The sequence below is a fragment of the Micropterus dolomieu genome, linkage group LG02, assembly GCF_021292245.1.
Source record: "Micropterus dolomieu isolate WLL.071019.BEF.003 ecotype Adirondacks linkage group LG02, ASM2129224v1, whole genome shotgun sequence".
Classification (NCBI taxonomy): Eukaryota; Metazoa; Chordata; class Actinopteri; order Centrarchiformes; family Centrarchidae; genus Micropterus; species Micropterus dolomieu.
In genome coordinates, this window is record NC_060151.1 from 19,404,223 (window position 1) to 19,427,170 (window position 22,948).

General features: G+C 42.9%; 1 protein-coding gene across 3 annotated transcripts in view; it reads left to right on the forward strand.

The window, feature by feature from the left end:
- aatka (apoptosis-associated tyrosine kinase a) overlaps window positions 1–22,881 on the forward strand; it is a 65,108-nt gene extending 42,227 nt beyond the window's left edge. For 2 of the 3 annotated variants that reach the window (XM_046030614.1, XM_046030623.1), the window contains exons 3-15: window positions 4,327–4,460; window positions 9,686–9,827; window positions 12,930–13,009; window positions 13,444–13,562; window positions 13,704–13,791; window positions 13,932–14,065; window positions 14,860–14,944; window positions 15,054–15,175; window positions 15,326–15,475; window positions 16,174–19,600; window positions 19,688–19,859; window positions 19,937–20,140; window positions 21,264–22,881. In XM_046030614.1, coding sequence (XP_045886570.1) covers window positions 4,327–4,460; window positions 9,686–9,827; window positions 12,930–13,009; window positions 13,444–13,562; window positions 13,704–13,791; window positions 13,932–14,065; window positions 14,860–14,944; window positions 15,054–15,175; window positions 15,326–15,475; window positions 16,174–19,600; window positions 19,688–19,859; window positions 19,937–20,140; window positions 21,264–21,292 — 4,886 coding nt within the window. In that variant the 3' untranslated portion in view covers window positions 21,293–22,881. Of the gene's footprint in view, window positions 1–4,326; window positions 4,461–9,685; window positions 9,828–12,048; window positions 12,591–12,929; window positions 13,010–13,443; window positions 13,563–13,703; window positions 13,792–13,931; window positions 14,066–14,859; window positions 14,945–15,053; window positions 15,176–15,325; window positions 15,476–16,173; window positions 19,601–19,687; window positions 19,860–19,936; window positions 20,141–21,263 lie in introns of those variants that run through there. The other variant, XM_046030632.1, reaches the window with a different exon arrangement.
- Window positions 22,882–22,948: the final 67 nt, after the last annotated feature.

Genomic DNA, 22,948 nt, shown 5'->3' on the forward strand with positions numbered 1-22,948 from the left:
ATGAAGATTTTCATTCCTCCATTCCTCCTATTCATCCATTTTCAAAGTGTTGACTGGGGGCAGTCAAGGTGGTGAAATGATGCGCAGAGTAGCACAAACAAATTTATTTCTGAAACCTTCTCTTTAGGGGGATTCCCCAAGCTGTGTCTGCACTGCAGTCTACATCCAACCAATGATGCACTTAAACATTTCTTCCTCCTCTTTTCAAAGTAACAGTGGCTTGAGGTCGCAATTACTAGGAAAAACCTTATATCAGCTGCTTGTATCGGTAATTACTATCTAAATCACTACCCACAGCTTCTGGCTGTGAGTGAGGATTAAAAGGAAGGTTGACCAATAGGTTGAGAGCTTTGCCTTACATCTCACTTCCCACTTCACTGCCATCATCTGATACGCTGGCATTACTGGAACTGATCATCATTTTTTTTTAATGCTGTCATTACTTATTAATTCATTTATAAATATCTGAACTCCTCCACTTGGCAGTTGCTTGCCCCTAACCTGGATTGAGTGAGCTGTCATTCATCCAGAAGAGAGCAATGGTTTCAGACAGACATCAGCACTGCATGGGAAAACACAGTGCCCTTATTCATTTGAATGGGACCACTGTGTTGGCTCAGTGGGGGTCCGGTTAAAAAAAATGAACCTGGCTCAACCTTTGTTGCAACACAGCGCACTTTATTGGCCAATCAGGCACTGCATTGACCAATCAAATACATTCCAGGTGCACATTCCTGGCAGATTACTTTGTTTCGTCAGTGCTTTATTTCTACTGTTAAAGAAAGATAAAATTATTACCACCATGATTGCACATTCTTTGCTCATAGTATTAAAAACCACTATGCAGTGTTTTGGCATTTGATAAACCTTTAAACTCACGTATTTGTTATTCAAACTACTAACCTTCCTGCATAATATTTCATAGTCTAACTTGTGCTGGAAACCACACCGTCCCAACACAGCTTTTTAATGCAGGGCTTTTCTCCCCCGATCGGAACACCTGCTTAAAGATGATCCTCATTCAAATTGCGTTGCACAACATCTTCAGCGAAGCTGACATACCTCCACATCGTCACCAAACCTGACACTCTCCAGAGCTCAGGTTCACCTTGATGACAGTTGCTAGTTACCTCAGCCTCAGGCTAGACAGCTTATTATGATAAATGAGGTTTTGTGGTGGGAATGTGACCACCTGTGGAGGTAGTGGACAAGATTACACTGAAAAGTTATATATTGCTGCTTTAAACCTTAATGTCAAGCGACGTTTGGAGATGATCATTGCTAAAAAAAAAAAAAAATAGAAGCATGATGTGTAATAATTTAATTACACTGTAAAAAAGACAGAAACCAGAGATATCATGACAGCCGACTTAATAGTCTCATCCAGGAATTACAACATGTGTGTGTGTGTTTTATGTTGTGTCCTTCAGTGAGCCCTGAGTCATCACTGTTTCTGGCACCATCTGCTCAGTGTGCTTCTTCTCTACTCCACCCTCCTGCCTCACGTCCATCCATCCATCTACACATCCATAGGTTCAGTTTATAACTCCCCCAAGGTACCTGTATGCAGCATACTTAAAACAAATGGTTACAGACTTCCAGGCAGCCAGGAAAAATGCATATTTATAGAAGTTTTTTTTATTTTATCCTTAGCTTCTTGACCGGACACCAAAGGGACTGCAAAGAAGCTGCAAATATGCACACTGGAAGCAAAGCATCATTGTTATTTCCCCTGTCAGCCTCTACACAATGTGTCCTGTCACCACCCACTCAGGCTGTGTGTTGTGGTATGTGATGGATCTAGAAAGGGCACTGCTTGGTTTAGCTTGGTAATCGCCTTCTTTTCCACTTCACAGACACTTTCACACACACACTACCACAAGCTGTAACAGCATAATACAGGAAAATAAATGGGAGAGAGTGCCTGTGGACGTGGCTTCTTCTTCCAAAAGTGAGGATATAAAGAGGGGGCACGAGGTTTACTGCGCTGTAAATGCCAATCAACTAATGTGTGTTAGCAGTGAGGTTGTTACCATGGTAATGTGCTGTCAGGTCAGTGCCTACACATAGACACACACTGTAGTTCTTACAGGTTTCAAGTAGGAACCTGGGTACATTTTCCCAGTTTTCATTGTCTGCCCATGTGTGTGAATTTCTGCCTGTGCATGTGTGAGTATAGGCTTTGTGACTGTGACCTAAGGGTCAAGCTTCGGTTGGAGCAGTGCTGTTTGTGCCGCAGGAACTGCCAGGTCTGGAACAGTATGTTCCCCACAGCCAAATGGGTCAGGGCCGCTGTGTCTCTGTCAGTGAGCTAGAAAAGTACCCACACACAAGCATCACACATTGCAACTCCCCAATGGGCCCTGGAGTGCAGTGCTTGTGTTTCAGGATTTTTTTTTATGGAGGGGACAATAAAAGAGGAGCATATTTGGTTTACTTTTTTTTTTTACAAGAATACATGTTGGGAAAAAAACTGTTAAGAGTGAAAAATTAGAACAGAGGTGTATAAATAAGTTCCATATAAACATGAGAAAACTAGAAATAATGCACTTACTGTCTTTAAAAAGAGAAAGTTCTTCTTAGTCTTCTTCTAAGACTTAATAAAGACTCTGCCAATTTAACACATGGAGATCATTTTCATCACTAATGTCTTCTGTGGCTTGGGAGGGAGCTGTCAAAGTATGAGAAAATAAAGCTGATGGTGTGATAGTGATGTCACCAGGGTTATTTCTATTGGTCTTGAGAATTAACACTTTTAATTCTGTGTTTAAATCTGTGTTTCAAACTTGTGGCGTGGACTTTTATAGACACGTGCATACATAAATAAAGCTTATTGTTGTTTAATTGGCCAGGAGAATCTATTGATAGATGTTATTGAGGTGCATTGTGGGACTTGTAGGACTTAGCATCTTCAGAGATCGACCCATAGTATGGACTAAATGTCAGGATATCTCAGCCTCTGCAGCTCCATTAGCTCTTTTTAAAGCATTAAAAATGAATGAGGGTAAGATAAACTATATTTGCGTGTTGTATTTTCGCCAAAGGTGTCCTATGAGATAGAGGCTACAGCTCTCCTCATAGCTCCCAGTGGACGGCTAATGCAGGCAATGTGGTGTGCAAGGTGGTGTAGTAAAATAACCACTTACTGTCCAATACTTCATTGATTGAGGTTGAGTCTCTCAACCCTTTGTTGAAAGCTACACGTATACAAATATTTGATTAAAGATGAATGCAGTGGGCCTTGATGTGGAGATTAATGAAAAGTCATGTAGACATGGAGTATTGACATTTAAATGAATGTGTTCAGTGAAGGTTTTGACAGGTGTACTAGTATTAGTATCACTAGTTTTTGTTTCTGCATGCTTTTGTGTGTCTGTCTTAACCTCTCCTACAGTCTATTTCAATCTCTTCCTTTCTCAGCTTTCCTCTTTCTTTCTTTCTTGCTCTCTCTCCTCTTTCATCTGTGCTGGCAGGAGGACTAAAACTGTAAATAAGATTATATGGAGCTCCAAACTGTGACATCTGGCCCTCTGGCCTGTCCTCAGCTACTACAGGCTAAAAGACAAACTGACACAAACTGTGTGCTGCACATATGCACACAAGAAAACAATGACAATGACAGATTGGGAATAACTTGCACAAAGGGGCAATAATTACACACAGTCACCAATATGCATGTTTGCTTTCTGTTTATTGGTCACAGACCCACATAAAACCTCTTTCTTTTTGATACACTGCGGTTAAATTAGACCTTTTCAAAATGCTGCGCAATCAAACATAACCACATCTCATTGTGGTGCTGGGCTTGTGCATTGTTCCAGAAAGCTTCAGTTAAATATATGTTGGGTTATATTTTGTATTGCAAATGTTGCTTTAAGGGCAATTTTGCAGGGCATTGCAGAAAATGAAAATCAGGTTATAGATTTTACAATGAGCATTTTCATTCATCACAGTTGTTTACAGCGAGACAGAATGAGCCACTACACCTACACTGTTGCTGTTTTATTAAATTATTATCCAGAGGCAGTAATTGTGTTCATGGGTGGTATCAAACTTTTAGCCTCCATGACTCAGACTGCACAGTAGCAACTGCAATTAAACCACAGGGGCCTATTCACAGAATCCAGCAATGAATAGGAAGCAGAGGAGAATGCTAATGATGAGGCTTCTTTCTTCAAGCTGCAAGTGAGATGGTCACAAACCATCTGTGTGTATACAAATCCCTTTTGTCTCTATTTTGTTTTTAATTTCCTGTATGGCCCTGCAGTTTCTGATCTTCGCACTGCTCCACCCTTTTAACAATAGCATTATCCTCTGATGTTGCAGACGGGGCGCCTCTTAGCGAGCTGTCGTGGCCTTCGTCACTGGCGGTGGTAGCTGTCTCCTTCTCTGGCCTCTTCACCTTCGTCTTCCTCATGCTGGCCTGCCTCTGCTGCAAGAAGGGCGACATAGGCTTCAAGGTGAGCTCACTGCTGCCCCCTGCTGGAAGTGGTGAGGAGAGCACAAACTGTGTGTGCACTGTGGATGCCCGAGTAGGAAGGGAATCTTGGTCAGTGATTTATGAAAACAACAGAAATGGAACTTGTATTTTTCTGGGGGCCTACATACATGAGAAAAACTAATCTAATCTAAAAGTCGTCCATATTTATTAATAAACTGCCATTTAACATGTTTTTTATGTGCCACTAAATAGAGGGTGAATTAATGGTTAAAATCAGAGAAGGGTTGCATATAAAGATTATTCCTTTACTTTATTGTCAAGTAATAAGTGATTTCTTTGATCAATCGTTAAATGAGTCAGTCTATGAAATGTCTAAAAACGCCCATAAGTTCTGAAAGCTTAAGCTTATGTCTTTAAATGTCTGTTGGTGGATGCTATGCCTAACAAACAATCCAAAACTCTAAAATATTCACTTTACAAGGATAAACAGTGAAAGGTAAATACTGGAACTAGATAATATTTGATATTTTAAATGAAATTAAATTGTAAATAATTTGTTGCCCCTTGTTTTCTTGTCAATCAAGGGTTTGTATGAAAAAAAAAAGAGTTCCTGGTGTACTGAAAGACATTTTATGTTTTTGGCTTTAGAAACACATTCAGATACATTAAACACGTAATGGTAAAATGTATGGCTGCAGCTAACAATTATTTTGATTATGGATTTATCTGCAAACTATTTTTTTCTCTACTTGAAAAATGCCCATCATAATTTTTGAGAGAGCATGTGTCTGTTTTGTCATCATCAACCACCCAAAATTCAAAGATATTCAGTTTGCTTTCATGTAAGACACAGAAAAGCTTCAAATCTTCACAATAGAGAAGCTGGGACCAGAAAATGTTTGTATGTTTTGCTTAAAAAAATATCTTAAATAAGCATTTGATTATTGTTCGTCTAATCAATTAAACGACTAATGGTTGAAGCCAACTTGGTAGAGAAAGCACTTTGTACCAAGTTAGAACTAGTTCCCAGGATCATGATCATATTCATACTTCAGTCCTGATCTGCCCACACATATACGTATATTGTAAATGCCGAAGTCTTTTGCTGACGACTGTTGCCTCATTATATGCAAGTGATGCAACCAAGTACCGTTACCCATCCCAGGCTGGCACACACTGTCTCTGTATTGCCTTCGGCTGCCAGCATGACTCAGCCATGCTGTGTCAAACATCAGCGCTAATATGAGGGGCTGACGAGGGCTAACAGAGACCGACGCAGGCAGGGGGCATATGGAGAGGGAGAGGGAGAAGAAACTCTAGGGCCGCTGTACTGGCTGCTCCTTGTCGTCGTCTCATTAACTTGCTGCTCATATTATGGCATTGGCATCAAAACATATTTTAATTTTGCTCATACATTTTAATGTTTTAACTCTTTAAGCTGGGGAATAGACAAAAATTACAGCCCCGAGTGAACAGCAGAGCCTTCTGTTAAGATTATTTGAATCCACAATATTCCTAGCCCCCATAATTTATTCCGTAAATTAATGTGAGAAATATATATTGGGTAGAGGGAATGAAACGGCTTTTTAGTATTGATAGAGAGCTGCAGAAAACAGAGGGGAGGACAGGAGAGAGGATAAGAGCGGAGCTTGTTTCTTGTTAATGTATGTGGCGAGAGCAGGGTCCACGTTTTAGCGTTCATACTTACCAGCGGCATAACCGTGTCACTAATGAGCACAGCGTAGAGAGGCACAATTCACAACTTCTGGTTGACTTTTGGTTGACGTGTGCTCGCTCACGTCTGTCGTTCCCATGCCAGATCACCTGTGCCTCATTACATGAAAGTGTATTTTAATTTAACCTGCAGGAACAGTGGTTCTAGGTCTGTGTTTACGTTCAACTGGCCTGCTTTTTACTAAGATAAGACTAACGACAGATGGACTGCTCCAGTTGTTAAAACAGCAGGTAATTAATTTTGTCGCAATCAATCGGAGCCCCACCTTATTCCTTGTTGACCAATATCACACCACTGTTTCCTGCAGAGATATTGTCGCGCAGCACCCTGTAGCCCCTGAGCTGGAGAAGATTCATTGTCTTGCTCAAGGACACTGTAGCAGGGGAGAATGACTGTTAGGAACCACTACGCCACCCTGACTGTATTGTTTTAGCACATTATCATTGTTGAGAGTCCACTTGTTGGACAAAGGTAGCATGCAGGAATTTCCCTTATAGACGTTAAGTTCATTAGCTTAAGTTCATTAGAGTCAAAGGTGGCATTTGAGGAAAAGGCAATGAAAAGATTACAATAATAAGAAAGCAGATTGTAACTGTGGTTGCTAATAAGCAATCTTTTCTGTCAGAGGAGCACAATTTTCAGTTCTCATGCAATTTGCATTTAAAATATTCTAATTTATTTGCGTTATGCTAGACGATACACAACAACAAATAGGGACTTTAGTGAATAAAACATCTGCTTGTTGCCCTGATCATAGTTTATTGTAATTCCAGACAAGAAAAGCTGCTATAATGGATGATGCATTTTCATCTTTAAGCATCAAATCTTCATCTTGCTCTCTTAGTTTGGCAGCAAACATCACATAATTGTTAAAAGGTTCCCACTCTTTTACCCCCTCTTTGGCAGCAGATCATCACTCAGCAGCTCACTTGTGAGGTGTGCATTGGTGTGGGACTGCAAATTGCACCACTGCGCCATCCAAAAAGCTTCATTATTCCTCTCCATCATGGTGCTCTTACTGGAGCATGTAGTTTGAGGCTGCGTATTAAGTGCTTTCTAAACCGAAGGCTCTCTGGGGAGCTATGCAACGCTGACTCACAGCCAGGTGCTCGCTTTCATGCTTCGCTCTGAGGAGAGTGGCAGATGGTTCTCCTGAATGAGAAACACACATTCCTATACACACACACACACACACACACACACTGGTGTTTTAGGACACATGTAAATACAAATAAACACATACACAATGAGCCATTCAGATATTTCATATTAGTCTGGCCTGCAATCCACTCTCCTGCTCTCCGCTGTTCTCATTTCCTCCTGTTTTCTCTTCACATTTTCTCCCTTCTGTACCTTTCTGGCTGCTGCAAGTAGGAGATAGGCTTGTTACAAGTAATAGTTATTAGCCAGCAGATGGATGGATGGATGGTGCATGGCTCAATGCTCGTGAACAGGGCACAATTGCCAACCCTGGTTTTCCAACATAGCCACTGTCTTAGAAACTGTTAACAAGCTTGACTTGAGTTGTTATGGGACGTTGCTTCATGTGGTAGGACACGATCAGGACAGCAACAAGAGGGGCTTTGACTTAAGGACCTGATGTATTTGATGCACAGAGGCCTTGATTCAAGAGATGTCTGCTATAAATTTCAAAAAGGATACAGACAAAGAAATGATTATAACTGAAGCACTTCAGTCACTGGTGGCAGTGCTGGTGTGGCCTTGGTTACTTTAGTTTCTATTCATAGGTTTGGTATATACCTATTTGAATGGAATAAAATAAAAATGTTATCATTTTTACCACAATACTTTGTAATATTATTGTTCTGACCATCTGTTGTTCACAATCGACAGTTGCGACTGTTATGAGAGTCTGTGTGAATCACAAGCTCGTTACACTAACTTGCAATGTTTGTGTTGAATAGTGAAGGCTATCCATCCATCCATCCATCCATCGTCAACCGCTTATTCTGTGTACAGGGTCGCGGGGGGCTGGAGCCAATCCCAGCTGACAACGGACAAAAGGCAGGGTACACCTTGGACAGGTCGCCAATCCATCGCACATAGTGAAGACTAATTCAAGAGAAATTGTGGCCTATTACTTAGTCAGAGCGAGGTAATTTAAAAGTGATTGCAGCCAGCAATACCTGAAAAAAAAACAGGATTTCAAGCAAGAAATAAGTAGTTAAATTTATGTAGCGCCAAAGCAACTTACAATAAGTGAATTTAACCCAAAAACTGCAAGAATCACTCAAGTACATCAACTTTATCAATGCTGAACTGCAAGTGCTACATTTAGAAACAATAAAAGAGAGAGAGATACGTTTTTGATGGGCCAAGGTGCAGTCTGAACACATCAGTTTTCAGAAGATGTGTCAATAAAAAGCATGCCAGTGGAAGTTGTTTCTGCTGTCCCGATGTTGAAGGTTGTTCAACCATTGTGGAGCCAGGACCACAAAAGGATGTGATTTCTAAACCACAGATATTCATAAAATAGCATTTATTAAATTTTTCTGATGTTAGTATTGTATCATATTTTAGATGATAAGGCGATATTTTTAGCAGAACAGCAATTGGTACACAGTTTTTTTTATAGAAAAAACACGTGCATCATGAAGAATCCTTTGATCCTCTGTTTTTAACTATTCTAAAACCATCTGTAATATTTTGACTAGATGAGAGTGTATGGCCAGCTTTAGTGCTGACCGGAGGTCATAATTGGCTGCAGTGGCTGCAAAGAAAAAATCTGTCTCATGTTGTTTTGGTGACAAGCACACACATGTAGGGTTCCTATAGGCATTTCTTCCAGGAAAAAAAAGTAAATTAGATTTTGATGAGAATTCCAAGAAAATACTGGGATCTCAATTAACACAGTTCAGCCCTACTCACAGCCCAGAGTGACTGGAGTATATTCTTCTTCAAGGTTTACCTACTGGGACCAGTGCATCTGGTGAACAGTTTGCAAACAGGCAAAAGAAACAAAGGAGCATAAGAAAATATGGAACAATAATGCAATTATAATTGAACATGTAGAACTCTCATATGAGCTGCTGGAGTCATTTACTCTTAGAAATCTTGAGTCGTGACCGTGAAAGTACTGGCTAAGACCAAAATGTACTTTTTACTCAAACAAAAACAGAAACTGTAACAAGGTATGTGAAGTCATGTTGTTTTATTCCTTTTTTCTACTTACAGTATTTGCAGTATGTAAAGTTCTATGATAAGAGCCTTGGTGTTATATATGTGAGTGTATATGTGAGTGTATAGAATAAAACAGTACGAGAGAAAGAAAGGCTTTGTGTATGCAGTTTGAACACACACATTAGTGTGTTCCCCCTACAGCGTCTTTGCAATGACACACACAATACACCCCACAATGTACATGACGGTGAGGTGGTAGTGCTTCAGGGCATTTGAATGCCTTCACAGTTGAACCATTGTCTCCCACCGTCTCACTGGTTTGATTGCTGCAAGTGGATGACTAATTCCAGCATGTGTCGTTACACCAGGAGTTTGAAAACACTGAGGGTGAGGAGTACCAGGCAGATCTCTCCGCCCTGGCCTCGCCTTCCTCCCAGAATGGCCCTGAGGTCTACATCCTTCCCCTCACTGAGGTCTCCCTTCCTGTCTCCAAACAGCCTGGCAGATCCAGTAAGAAACTACACAACACCGTAAACACATGACGCTTCTAAGTAATACCTGCATGGACTTTTTTTTCAGTTTAGTTTTTATTTGCTTCCTTGTGTTTTTCATTTCTTTTTTTTCCTCTTCTCTATCGTCTTTTCACTCCTCTTCTCTCTTTTCTGTCTTTGCATACAGTTTCTGCATAGTCAGTATTAATTCCCAGATCTGTAGGAAGAGTGAATATCCTCCACGCTAACAGACTATTACGAAAGGCTGTTACTTCCCCGGAGCAAATAAGTGTGAATTATGGATCATGTTACTCGCTCTGTTGATTTGGATGAGATAAACCTTAGTTGTAACAGACATGGCCTCTTTCATTTATCTTGTATCATATGTCTCTTCTTTCCTGCCCTTTTTCTCTCAACAAGGGACAGACATTTATCACTTGGGTAATGCATTTAGAAATCGACCTACTGCAGTGCTGCGATGTATGTGGAAACTGCAGCCCGGAGAGGAAGGAATCTGATGTAACCTTGGTGTACAATATTTCTGGTGTGTTTGTAAATGTAGAAACATTACATCAACACAACTCCTTTCGGTATACGTTCATACTAGGCTGGTGTGTTTGATTTGTATTCTATATCAAACCCAGCCCGTTAAAATCTGTATGGACATGTATGTGGTGTGTGTGTGTGAGAGATTCTCAGTGTAAGCCAGATCGTGGGTGCTCAAAATGCCTCTCCCTGCATGACTCACTGGCTGTCTGCGCTGCACTGTGCTCAGCCAGAAGGGAGGCGAGTTGAGGGCTCAGCATCCTAGGATGTGAGCTCCAGCAATGATTGGCCAAGGCAGCTTCAGGCTTGCAGCCAATCACTAGCCTCCCCTCTGTCCTCCATAGCTACGGCTGTATGATTGGCCCAGGTGTTGCAGGGCGAGGAATGGATAAATGGCGAAAGGAGACGAGATCGTGGAAGAGAGAGAAAATGGTCTCCCACTCGTTCTTCTTTTCTTATGTAAAGACATGTTTTATTATTATACTATCTTCATTACATACACGTATTGTGCACACTGACTTATTGGAAGTACTGGAAATGATTCATATTCGCAGCCTTTCCAATGCTTTGCTAATATCTGATGAATTGTCATAAGAGTGCAAAAATGTGAAAAGATTGAGAGGATAGAAAATGGCAGGAATGATTACATATTTCAAAAGCATTACATCAATAAGCTACAGGACAGGGACTGAACAGGCTCTTCTGTACATATTACCATCATGCACATGTTATAAATTATCCACCCCCACACTGACAAGCGCATGATGAAAATGAGCCCAGCAACAAAAGTATCAGTTATGTAGTTTATACTCTATGAATAATCAGTGAATAACTCAGTGATCTGACAGTCCTGCTTTTCACTTGTTGCTCTAATCTTTTATTCAGGAGGTCATGTAAAGCTTTCATTCCCACTACAGAGGCTCGATACTTTAAAGCGAGTGTGTAAAGCAATTGTGTGTACTAGTATCATTCCACGGGCCCACCGAGACCTACGGTCTTCCTGGACCCTACCATCTTCTGGGAATGCCATGAGTAGGACGGGAATGCACACTCACACATTCCACATTTGGAATAATACCACTTCTGAATTTCTCCCTCTCTTTCTCTCTGTCAGGGAGGGAGGGAGGGGTGGTGGAGGCTCGGGGGGTTAGGTTGGAGAAGCGTGGGTCTGTTATCACCGAGACAGCCTCTGCCCAGCGTTCCAGTGGAGAATGGGCCTTGTGTGTGTCTGCGTATGAGTGTTTGCGTGGCTTTGTGTGTGTGTGCTTGGTGCACTGGGTACCAGGAGACGCAGCGTGAGCGTGAGTGAGCGAGCTAAACAATGGCCCTGATTTAGGCCGGCTGGGCAGTGGGTGAGCATAAGGCCGGGCCGAAACGTCCGTGGAACGCACCAGTGGAGGACTGGCATTATGGGCAGAATACAGTGAGGGGTCTGTGACAGAATGAGGAGAGACAGGGGAAGGGTGGTGGCATGCACCAGGACCTAAGAGTGGGGAGGGGAGGCTTCAGATAGGGGTGGTGAGTGTGTATGACAGAGGTCTTTTCTGCATCTGACAGAGCAGTGTTTGTGTCCGGTTTGGCTGAGGAATGCTGCTGTCCTGGGTGACAGGGGGGCATTATGTGGCCCTTATGTCATTACTGGGTGTCTTGAAGCTGCACACAGAGCTGGCGCGTCAAACGGCACACTACCAACATGCGTGACGGTCACATCAGGTGTGATGGCAGAAAATCCCAGCACCCAGGGCAGAAGTCCTCCTGCACAGAGCCGTCGACAGATTGGTCCGCTGACTCGAAGTTCATATCTCGCTCAGTTTACTGTAGGTTTAAATGTAGTCTGTATAGGAACCTGGGATTTCGGTGTTTGCTTGACAGCTGGAGAGCTCCAGACGAGGACAGTATGCATGTTTGTGTGTGTCCCAGTTGGAGGATGAGCTCGGTGCAGGCAGCGTGGCAAGCTTGTTCAGCTGCTCAAGGGCTCGGAGGGTTAAATCCTGCCGAGGCTCTCTCACACACACACACTGCGACCGTGGGCTCTTTCTCAAATACACACAATGAAGCTAAGACGCCTGGGGTTGGGACTGGGGCCACGGGCTCTTGGTTCTCACACTCTGAACCAGTACTTCACCCCTGCCTGGGACTCGGACTCAGTCCCTTTCGTGGTGCTCAGAGTGGCTGGCCGCTCCAGTGCTCCAACATCATCATCATCACCTTTCCAGAAATATGAGGATCCATGGAGGTATTTCAGTTTGTGCACGACTTAGTATAATATGCAGAATAGTGAATTTGTGTGTGATGGCTGTACTCTCCCTTGTGCTTGTAGATATTTATTTAATCTAGCTGGGGTGTTACAGTCTGGGTTTATTTGCCTTCAGGCATTCTCGCCTCTTCAGTGAGTTCTCTTCTTAACTTTGTGATGTTTCTCTGTCCATTCTCTTCTGTTTTTCATTATGTTGAAATATGTTCTTTTCGGCAAATCTCTGTTGTTTCCTTTCCCTTAATCACTTATTTTCAGCTATAACTGTCTATTTTTCCCATCTATAAGGAATCTTATGTCTTTCTTACTGTTCCTTTCCAGTCCAGCTGTTGAAGTCATCAGACCTCGGTCGCCATAGCCTGCTCTATCTAAAGGAGATTGGACATGGCTGGTTCGGCAAGGTAAAACTAAGATGTTTCTGTTTTTAAAACATACATCCAAGCACGTATTGGTTGAGTTTTTTGGGGGGGTCCAGAAGCACCGCCGTTATGCTCATGATTACTTGCTTAAGGTGTTTCAACTCCCTTTGTCCTCACTGTACTAACTATACTCCAATGTGCTTTCCACTCTGTGTGGAATGCGAGGGTAATGTGATGATTATCTCTTTCTAGCGAGGCTAATCGTTGGCACTCATGTTAGGGTGTTGAGTCCATGGGAGAAGAGTTGAAATTCACAGTCACAGTAAATTCCTCACAATTTACTGGATGGTGCATGCTGCTGTAACACTTCCTAGATGTGATCACACACCATTCTCATTCTTCTTTTGCTTTTTTTTATCGCACATTCTCCCTTCCTAGTTTGCTATAAAAGTCCTCCTCCTATGTGTACTTCTCAGGTTCTGCTAGGCGAGGTCAATGCAGGCCTTAGCACCACCCAGGTGGTGGTGAAGGAGCTGAAGGCCAGTGCCAGTGTCCAGGATCAGATGCAGTTCCTGGAGGAGGTGCAGCCAAACCGGTCAGTTCACTGAAATATCAGAGATTGCACAGCAGAGCCCTTCAACAAATGAATAGCACCACGTAGTAGTGATCAGATTATTTATTTTATGTACGGTCTTTGTGCGTTTATACCTACTCAAAGTCCTGTTTCCCCCTCCAGAACCCTCCAGCACCCTGCCCTCCTGCAGTGCCTGGCACAGTGCTCAGAGGTCACTCCTTATCTGCTGGTCATGGAGTTTTGCCCTCTGGTGGGACACGTTTTAATGATCAAATTATGTTTATTCAGTCCGTCTCAAACAAGTCATTATTCACTTTCTTGGTGCATTGTTGTGTGGATTATTCATAAACTGCCAGAGCAGCTAACAACTTCATTTCCTTTCTCTCTCAGGGTGATCTGAAGAGCTACCTGCGCAGTTGTCGGGTTGCTGACTCCGAGACTCCTGACCCTTTGATCCTCCAGCGAATGGCGTGTGACATTGCCTCAGGGCTTGTGCACCTCCACAAATACAACTTTATACACAGGTGCAGTATATCAGTCAGTCCAGTTATAATTAACTTCATCAACCTGAATGTTAATGCCCTTGAAAGGAAGAATCCACTTGAATGTTCTGTGCGCCCTCTGCTGGTCTCTCCCTGCAACAACATCCTGGTGCTGCCTGAGTAGTTGTCACAAACTCCAGCATCAGTGATTTTGTTGCCGGGGGCGAGCCCCATCTCGCTCTCTCTCAGGCATGTGGTGGCTGCCATAGCAACCAATCAGTGGCTGCCAGGCGAAAGTGCTCCCTGTTTGTGGTAAACAAAGTGACTTAGTTTAGTCTGTGTCTTTACATGGTCAGGTGAGAAGATATAATACATGTACACATTTGATGCTACGTCGGATAATCAGAATGCAGTGAGACCTATTCACTGACATATTGCAATAATAGTCATATAATTTCCAGGAACACTTTAAAGCCCCTGAAAACTTGGTTTCAAAGTATTTCTCTATAACATAAATAAATAAGCAACAAATGTTAAAGTTTGGAATCATCCATCAAGTTTGACTAATAATGGCCTGTCAAAATAACTAAACAATCCCACAGATGTAGACATTTTGATTAAAACGTTTCTAAATCCCAGTTGGTGCATGGAATTATGTGCCTACATCACTTTTTTTCAAGCAAACTAAAGAAAAATGAAACCTAAAACGGTTCACATGTGATTTTATTGCTCCTAGTAAGAAGCTGATTGAGAAAAAAAGGGTTTCAGGGCCTTTAAAGTACAAAAATAAATAAGTTGTACTGTATATTAGATGACAGTTTCCTTTGTTTTGACAGTGACCTGGCCTTGCGAAACTGCCTGCTAACTTCAGAAATGTCAGTTAAGATCGGAGATTATGGCCTTTCTCACAACCGATATAAGGTCAGACTGTCTGTTGATAATGTCTCTATTGCACTACTGCTTACTGCTTACTACTATCTTATTGCCTTAATAGTACTCAAATATGTTTGTTTGTTTTTTTGTTCTATAGGATGACTATTATGTTACACAAGACCAGATTTGGGTGCCCCTGCGCTGGATTGCACCTGAGCTCATAGACGAGGTCCATGGAAACCTACTGGTCGTTGACCAAACAAAATCCAGCAACATATGGTGTGTATAAAAATGGGAACAAACAGTACAATGATACTTGTGACAACACATAAGAAAGGCTACTCTATGAACTGAACAGCTTGTTTGGGACATTGTCATATCTGGGGTATGAGTGGTGAACACACTTAATGATTTCTTTGCTTGTTCCAGGTCACTGGGGGTGACTGTGTGGGAGCTGTTTGAGCTGGGAAACCAGCCGTACAGACACTACTCTGACAAACAGGTGTTGACATATACTGTGAAGGAGCAGCAGCTCAAACTACCCAAACCCCAGCTCCAATTCCCCATGGCTGAGCGCTGGTGAGACATAGTTGCATGCCCACACACTCGGGTAGACATACTGTACATGCACAGGCGAACAGAATATTGTATATCATTTTAGACATTACAAAGCCTTCAGGTCTCACTGACCAATTAATTTCTTATGAGCACGTGTGTCCTGTTCTTAAAATCTTTTTCTGCTTATGGTGGTGCATCAGTCCACTGTAGCAACATTTTTCTTTGCTAGCAAGGGCATGATCAATACTCTCCGTATTTTTTATGATCCCCTTGGCATCAACCAGTGTTGAATCAGCTTATTCATCTTCACCTGGGAAGCCAGCCAAATATTGGGTTTACTTATTTATTTTTCAAAATTGTTACTCGCTAAATTAAACGTGCTTGGTACCAACACTGAGGAGCCACACACACACACAACATACACACAAGTGGGAATGTAAGTATCTTCTAACTACACCTGCACTGCATTTCCTTCGTATACTCTATGTCTTGGCTAGAGACAAACACAAGAATCAGGTGTTGCAAGAAAGTTTTCTTTTAAATTGACTTGTTGTTAGTCTAAAATCACTTCTTTAACTTTGGAATATTTCTCTCCTTACATAAAAATCTATATCTTAAGATATTAATAAGTTCTTCTGACCTAACCGATATGCAGACATGCGGAGTAACATAGTTATAACTTGTTGATTTCTTCTTTGCCTTCTGTCATATCTGTCCAGGTATGAGGTGATGCAGTTCTGCTGGCTGCAGCCAGAGCTGAGACCCAGCAGTGAGGAAGTACACCTTCTGGTCACATACTTATGTGCCAAAGGCTCCAGTGAGGCTGAGGAAGATTTTGAACAACGCTGGAATACCTTGAGACCCAACCTGCTTGGTAGCACCTCCCACACAGCTATGTCCACAGCCTTAGCCCTGACCCCTACACCTGCCTCTGCTTATATCCCCGGTGCAGACCAAACTCAGGCAGTGGAGCTGGCCTCCTCTGCCTCGTCCTCCTTCCCCCTCCTGGAGCACTTCCCTGACAGCTTCCATTCTGACACAGGGGATGACCTACTGACTGTCACAGAGACCAGCCATGGTCTCAACTTTGAGTACAAGTGGGAGCAGGCCCGAGCTGAGCAGCCCTACTGCTCCTCCTCCACCAGTGGGCCACTGGGCCAGGGGAACCCACATTACCAGGATATCTACTATTCATGTAAAGGAAGCAGCTCAGGGGGCTGCAAGAGTGAAAGCCTGACCTCAAGCATATCTCCATCCTACTATGAACCAGAACACCCGGGTGTGGTCCCAGTGTTGAGTGCCCACAGTCCCTCAGTCAGCAGCGAGTACTACATTCGCATAGAGGAACCAGTAGAGTGTAACATTAACCTTGAGGACAACATGGTGGACTTCAGCCCAGGACTGGAGGCCAGCAGCAGCAGGTTGTCCTCTGAGAGTCGGACTGGTTCATCCACGGCACAGCCCAGTGCTTACTGGTCCACTGCTGACAACACTAAATCTTCTGCTGATGACTCTGATTCAAGCCCCACAGTCCAGCTAACCATGGAGCCACTGCTGAGACAGGCATCCAGCACCAGCCCTGTAAAGTCAGGCCACCCCCACAACTGCTTCTCATCCAGACAGGAAGACACAGCATACTGTGAACAGTCATCCACATACGAGACACGTCACCAATCCTGTCAGTCTGAACTGGATACGTCACCAGAGTCCAGATCAAACCTTGTCCATCCAGTGGGGCGTTTAGAAAACCCACGCAGTTTGTCACAAGCAGCCAGCAGCCCCAGCTTAGGGTTCTGTGATCCCTACCTTGAAGCAAGCACAGGTCATAGCACAGTTAATGAAAGCTGCCATAATATGATGGGTCCCCTCAGGAAGACCCTGCCCATTGTTAACCACATTAGCATTGATTTAGGGTCAGATGACGGCCTGCTAGTGGGCCAGCGGAGTGGTGAAGACATTGAGGATGACCTTTTCTCTGAAGGAGAGGCCACTAACTGGACCTCAAACTATTCAGCAAACAATAATAGCCTGAGCTTTGACAGCAGACAGACAGGCAGTGGGCATGACGGCTATCTGGACCTTCAATATACTACTCACTCTAACACAACAGAATTATGGTCTTTAACCAAGGCCACCACCAGAACCTTCCACACCTCCAGGTCCTGTGGCACCTTGGAAGCAGAAGGAGGAGACTCTGGTTGTAACGCTGCTAGCAAGGCCATCGAATTAGGATCATACATTCACTTATGTCACAAAGAAAGAGAGGAAGCTGCCACTCAAGTGGAAAGGAACTTAACTGCAGACAATCTAAGAAGTATTGATTCTCTTACCAGCTCAAGTATTAATACCAGAGGTACAGATGGTGGTGGAAGAAATGAGGTGAAATATGAAAAGCAATTGGTGCTTAATGGAGAGAGACTGTACTCTGAGCCTAAGATGATACCTGAGGGAAGCTATAATACAAAGTCCCCATCCTCTTTCAAGGAGCCTCAGACTGGTCAAACAGGAGCCTTGTCAGTGAAGCAGAGAGGTAGCATCTGGGAGGGGATTTCAACAGGAATCTCTGTTGGGCTGGGAGACAAGAGGCTGAACTATCCAGAGACATCAGAAAGTAGCAGAGCGTTGAACAGTGGCGTGGGTGTCAGAGACTCCAGTATTAGCCTGATTGAGCTCGGTGACTACAGTGAGGATGATGACGATGACATCACAGATATTACGTCGGGGATCTTTGCCGACTTCAACCTGGACTATGCTGAGGGAGAGGAGGAAGAGCTGAGCCCATTGAAGAATGCAGATGGAACCCCTGACTCTGTAGACACGCTTAATCTGTCCTCATCGATGGCAAGCACCTGTGATCAGGCCTTCAGTCCTGATCCCATAGGAACCCCTGTCCTACCTAAGTCCCTGGACAGTGGTTATGATACAGAGAACAATGAATCTCCAGAGTTTCTTTTCAAAGAGCTTGGAGATCCCCGAGGTGGTGAGAGGAGCCCGAGGCTGGGTGGAGAACCTGAACTAGTTCTGCAGGTGGGTTTGGGCCAAGGGATCTGCACATCCACAAGCACATCAGAGCTGCAGTTAAAGGGCCTGACTGATAAGAACCCCTACAGGGACTCAGCCTATTTCTCTGACTATGATGCTGAAAATGAGAGGACCCCTCAAGATGAAGGCAGCAAGTTCTATGCAGGTCCAAGTAACCGTGAATTCCCACCTGAGAAATTGAGCTCCATCCGGGATGATGATTGTGTCAAAAGGCAATTCAACAACAAGGAACATTTAACAAACCTAAGACACATCAAAAGTTGTGTTTTGGTTCATCTCTTGGAGGATGACCCTAATTCACCCCATTCCCTTCCCACCCCTGGGTTTTCTATGTTGTCACCGTTTCCTCCACAGATGGGCGGCTGCTTGACCAAAGAGTCTGCCCCTGCAGGTGATGATCTCGGGTTGGAGACAGAGCCCTCAGGAGAGGAGCCTCCCTCAGAGCTCAGCTCCTCTCTTGGGTCTGAATCCTCTTCCACTGTACAGGAGGCATCGGGAAACCGTGACGAGGGGAACAGAAGAGCAGAAGATTGTTCCTCTCTCCAGTCTTTGCATTCTGACTCCACCATAACTGACTACAGAGATGAGGCCCCCAAAGAAAATGAAAATGGTGATGGATCCACGGAGGAGGAGGAGCTGCCAGAATTCAACCATGTCAAGGAAGAGATGGAGAACAGAAGGGAGGGGGTGAGAATAAATGAGGAAGATTTTGAGGACATAGATGCAGAGGAATGTGGCTCACAGGACAGCTTATGTGACGAATCCAACGGCCCTGCTGACCTGTCCTCTTCCTCGTCATTGTTGGAGCTGTGTGGAGAAAGCGTGCGAGCGCCGCTGGAGGAGGCAGAGGAGGAAGATGACTCCGATGACAGCGAGTCTGATGAGGAGTTGAGGACCTACAACATCCAAGATGAAGACAGTGAGGAGAGTGAGGAGGATTTCACCACAGTGCCGGTGGTGGTAAGCGACTGCAGCAGGGCCAGACACCTCCGCAGCCTCCTGAAGATGCCCACCCTGCTCACCCAGTCCTTCTGTGACGAGTTGGAGAGGAAGAAAAAAGCGGTGTCCTTTTTTGATGATGTTACAGTGTTTCTTTTTGACCAGGTATGACACGTTAAACTGCTCAAATGCAGTATGTGCATTATTTTATTTCTTTAGGGTGACTGAAGAATATTTGTTCATGACTTCCAGGAGAGCCCCACAGGAGAGCTGGCAGACTACACCTTCTCAGAGTCCAGTGGGCAGGAATCTCCAGAGGAAAAAACCTCTGACCACCAGCTGCAACCTGACCCTGAATTTGACTCTCAATCCTGCGAAACGTTCTGTGTTTCTGAAGAAAGAGATGGGAACAACTCAGAAGAGGGTGAGTTTTTCAAGTACATAAAATGTTACAGAGTAACCCTAGTTGATTTGTCTTAACTGTAATCTGTGTGCATTCAGGTGGGGGTTATGAATGGGAAGATGACCTCTCGTTTGAGCCCCGCCCAACCTCACCTGGCACCATCCCCGAGCCTCGGTCCTCACCCACATCCACCTCCAACAGCCCTGAGCCTCCTAAACCTGTAGCTGTAGCACTTAACCGTTTTATGGTCTCACGATTCTCTATCACACATGTCTCGGACCCCCACATGGGCTCGGCAACAGGTCTGTATTAACGGTCTTTCATACAAAGTTGGACTGTTGTGTTTTGTTAAATTATTTACACTGAAAATATGATCTCAAATTCCCAGTCACCCAATATTTCCAAGTCCAACTGTCACTAAACTTTTAGAACCTTTTTTTTCCCAAATGGACAATTATATCGCTTCATTTTAAACCATATTTGCAAAAAGCAGTAATGCCACAATTCTGTCAAAGGCAGAGCAGGCAGGTCATCACGCTGAACCAGACAGCAGCCTGCTGCACAACACAAGTGCTGCAGACTGTGAACAACAACCCACATTAACTTTCCTACTAAAGTCTACTTCTTATCTAACTCACAAACATGGATACTGCATCTTAGCGGGTTGAACTTGAAATTAAGTGCTGGTTTGATTCTTACTCTGCAATACCACTGATAAAGACACACCGTTTGCCCATGCCTTGTAAGCTACAATGCAAGTTTGTGTACTTATTTCCCTCCCCAAACCCTTTCCCTTACTTAATAAAAAACAATTGATCATAAATTTAAAATAACACTGACATCTTTTTTTTACTAAACGTTATTTCAGTTGGAGTTTAAAATTGTAGCAAATTCTAAGAAGTTTTTCTAAAATTTGGTGCACATAATGCCTAAGTGATACTCCACCAACAAACCTTTTTAGCATAAAATACCAACCCTACATAGGTTTGACATGTGGCTGGTAAAAAATGGAAGTTGTGTCCTTCACTGTTGTAGCTTTTGTGCGACTTTCTAACATCGGTGGTGTAAACAAACAACAAACACAATACATAATCAGTGTAGTGAGAGATATTTTGGTAAATATTTGATAGTTTGCAGCACACTAAGTGTAAATATACTGAGCAGAGAAGTTAATTAAAAGTGGTTTTGAGAAGTATACTATTTTATTCCTTCTGTAAAAACCTTGGAATCTACTGTCTCTGAAACACATTTTCTCTATGGGGAACAAAAAGGCTAATCTTTAAAAGCTACCTTTAAAGCACACCAGGAGGTAAGTAATTGACAGAAAAAGAATGTTTTTGGGTAGAGAATCTCTTAAGCAATTTGTTAAGTCTCTCTTGCAATGAACGTTGCAATACTTAATTTCCAATCAATTATTTCCAACAGGGAACAGTGAAGATAGTCCGAAAGATTGAGTGCTCTACGGCCCTCACAGGAGGAAGATGAGTCCTGGCCCTTCTCGCCACAGAAAAGCTATCTAGATGTTTTATAGAGTTTTATTTTTATCAACGTTTGGGCCATCTGACCCTGGTGACCTTTTATGAGACAGTGCCTCATATTCTAGTGAAAGACCCTCAATTATTTGCACACTTTGTTTTGTTGTTTAATCTTGTTACGAGCGATAGCTGCTGGTATGGCAACCTGATAGTGGATACAAAATCAGATCATATTGTTTGCAGAAATAGTATATTACTTTTAACATACAGTATATGAAAATAACTTGCTCAATGAAGCATCAGTTCCTGTTGATGACCGCACAGGTCATTACATTTGTGAATTATTAATTATTAAAGAAAATAAATAAAAGTAAAAGGAGAAAAACATAGTGAAATGACAGGCTTCATAGCTACTCCTCTCATTTGCTGCCTTGGTCCATCTGCTATTTGGCATTTTAAAAGACTGTTACAGTTGTTATTGTTGGAGCCAGAGAACAATGCTTGTTGATTTGTTACATAAGCTGTGGTGGATTTCCAAACACAAAATTGGACTTTTATAATGTGGGTGGTGGTGATCGTGTTTGAAGATGAAGGTGCTGAAACTTAATTAGTCTCTTAATCCAAGTCATATCCAAATCATATTGATGGTGGGACTCGGTATGCCATGTTATTGGAAACATACTACAGGAAATCAATGCGTTGTTGCTCCCTAATTATGACCACCACTCAGTCACTCACTCACTCTGGTTAATGATGACCTACAACATATGTCTACAGTTGCCATATCTGTCTGAAGCACTTTGTATAGCCAAACTGGGTCTTTATTTGTAGAAGTGATGACTCTGCATTTCGCCATCCTGGACGGACATATATAAACATGTGAGTTTCCCTATTTGTGTCCACGGTGCCAGCTACAGGTTCACTTTATTTTGTGGCATATTAGCTTTGTTTATTTTATATTTCATTAGCAATAGGAGGACACCAAAGGGATAGAGATTTGTTTCAACACAATTCAGTGGTGTCATGTCAGTATGCCATATATGTTGAATGTCAGTATCATCGTTATGCATATTTTCTACGTCTTGTCCATATTCTCATACATAGTGTATTCTATTACATTTGTGCTGAATGCCCGGGTCTGAGGTGTACAAAAAACAAAAAGACATTCAAAATATGACATCTCACATATTGTATGAATGTTTTATCAACATGTAGCAGGTAGCTTGACTTGAATTACTACTGCTGTATCGACAGCTCCCTCCCCCTGTCCCTCTTCTGTAGCTCAAGTGCCAATTCTGTTTCCTCTCACCTTGCCCTTTAAGTTCAGCAAGAAAAGAAAACGTTGCTAGTATTTTTGTAAAATCTGAAAAGATGCCATCCAGGATGACAGTCTCTCAAATTTGCCAAAGAGATATTACAAAGCTTATTGGCTAAAGTGGTAGACACCTTCACAGAAGGTGAGGTGGGTTGTTCTGTGCACCGGTAGTAAAATCATTGCTGTTTCCATTTTCCCCCCTCACTCATTGCTATTGTACTATCCTAAACAAATAAATCCAAATACTTTTTTCCCTTCTTGTGTCTGTGATATATTTATCTGCATTGATGTCGAGGGTAACTGTATGCAAAACAAACATG